Raw genomic sequence first — 1,946 nt, forward strand, 5'->3', positions numbered from 1 at the left:
GATTCCTCAGCACCACATAAGCAAAAAGAAAAAAGCCGGAAGTGGCGCTGTGGCTCAAGTGGTAGAGCGCTAGCCTTAAGCTGAAGAGCTGAGGGACAGCGCCCAGGCCCAGAGTTCAGGCCCCACAACCAGACCCCCCCCCCAAAAAATAAAAAACTCTCATGAATTTCCTGTGCAGGCTGGCTTTCAAACCTCTATCTTGGTCTCCTGAATAGCTAGGATTACAGACATGAGCCACTGAACAACAGGTATCCAGCAACTTTGGTGATATCCATGATTTACTGTGCTGTAATACAGATTACCTGTTTTTATTTTAATTCTATGTAAGTAGGAGAGCATACTTCAATATAAGACTGTGATGACTATATTAAATGCTGCTCTGGAGGCGAGTAATGAAAGAGGAAAAAAAGAACTCAAAGAGAAAACTTTCCTTTAATGCAGGTACATGCAGAAAACAAAACATATCACAGTAAACCTTTATTTGAAGTTTATTACTATACAATGTTTCTGGTGAGAATTACCTGGTGTCGTTTGATGATATCTTTCAATTTGTTAGCCAGCTTCAGATCAATGTCTGGAATGAGGTAGATGTTGGGTCTAGCCAGACAATTGTTCTAAGAAAAAAAAAAAGACATTGTTTAATTCTATTGTTTTTGAAATCATTTAACATTATTCATTATCTTAATGGCAAAAATGGCATTCAAACTCATTATTTCTTAAAATTGGAAGATTATACTTTGAAAGTATGTAGAATATGAAAGTCTTATCTCAAACTAAAACTTCACTGTTTCAGCAGGCCATTTAAGACTATTCCCAGACCCTTCTCCACAGGTGGCAGTCCCTGAACAAGAATATGCTAAGAATAATGACCTGAAATTTGCACTTTTTCCATTAAGATACTGTGCCATTATCAGATTAATGTTCTTGGTCAATGTTACTTAAATTTATCTTATCAATCTAATGTAGCAGTATTTTTCAGCTACTTCCTTAAAGATGAAATTATAGCATTATCACAATAATAGAACATGCTGATTAACTCTTCAAATGATGAACAAAACTCAACAAAGCTCAAACAACAATCGATTTTTTTTTTGCCAGTCCTGGTGCTTGAACTCAAGGCCTAGGCACTGCCTGAGCTTTTCTTTTGCTAAGGTTAGCACTCTACCACTTGAGCCACAGTGCCACTTCTGGCCTGTTTATGTGGTACTGAGGAATTGAACCCAGGGCTTCATGCATGCTAGGTAAGCATTCTACCACTAAGCCACATTCCCAGCCCAACAAATCCAATTCTTTCCCAAGTTAACTGCCTGTAGACAAAGAAGTTCTATACATTAGCTGTTTTTGTGCCGGTCCTGGGACTTGAACTTAGACTTAGGGCCTAGATGCGAGTGCTCTACCACTTGAGCCACAGCTCCACTTTTGGCTTCCTTACCCCCACACCACCCTACTCACAATGTTTACTGACAGATAAAATCAGGGCATGAAAATATGGAATGCTTCACACCTCTGTTGTCATCCTTGCTTAGGGGCAAAGCCAATCTTCTCTGTATTGTTCTAATTTTAGTATCTGTGCTGCTGAAGTGAGCCAAACTTTTGGCTTTTTTTGGTGGTTAATGTAGGTAAGTATCTCATGGACTTTCCTGCCCAGGGTGGCTTCGAACCACAATCCTCCTGAGTAGCTATGCTTACAGGCTTGATACACCAGTGCCTAGCTTAAACATTCGTTTTTGTTAGAGACCTTTCTTCAGCAACGCTAACTCAGTGAGCATTCAAAAATTACAACCAGGGGCTGGGAAATTGGCTCAGTGGTAAAGCGCTTGCCTTGCATGCCTGAGGCCCTGGGTTTGATTCTTCAGCACCACATAAGCAAAAAGAAAAAAGCCGGAAGTGGCACTGTGGCTCAAGTGGCAGAGCACTAGCCTTGAGCTGAAGAGCTGAGGGACAGT

General features: G+C 40.6%; 1 protein-coding gene across 1 annotated transcript in view; it reads right to left on the reverse strand.

Moving 5' to 3' along the window:
• Smarcc1 (SWI/SNF related, matrix associated, actin dependent regulator of chromatin, subfamily c, member 1) overlaps positions 1–1,946 on the reverse strand; it is a 93,216-nt gene that overhangs the window by 88,760 nt on the left and 2,510 nt on the right. Inside the window, exon 2 of the mRNA XM_013028182.1 lies at positions 522–614. Coding sequence (XP_012883636.1) covers positions 522–614 — 93 coding nt within the window. The remainder of the gene's footprint in view (positions 1–521; positions 615–1,946) is intronic.

Source organism: Dipodomys ordii, unplaced genomic scaffold (assembly GCF_000151885.1).
Source record: "Dipodomys ordii isolate 6190 unplaced genomic scaffold, Dord_2.0 Scaffold107, whole genome shotgun sequence".
Taxonomy (NCBI): domain Eukaryota; kingdom Metazoa; phylum Chordata; class Mammalia; order Rodentia; family Heteromyidae; genus Dipodomys; species Dipodomys ordii.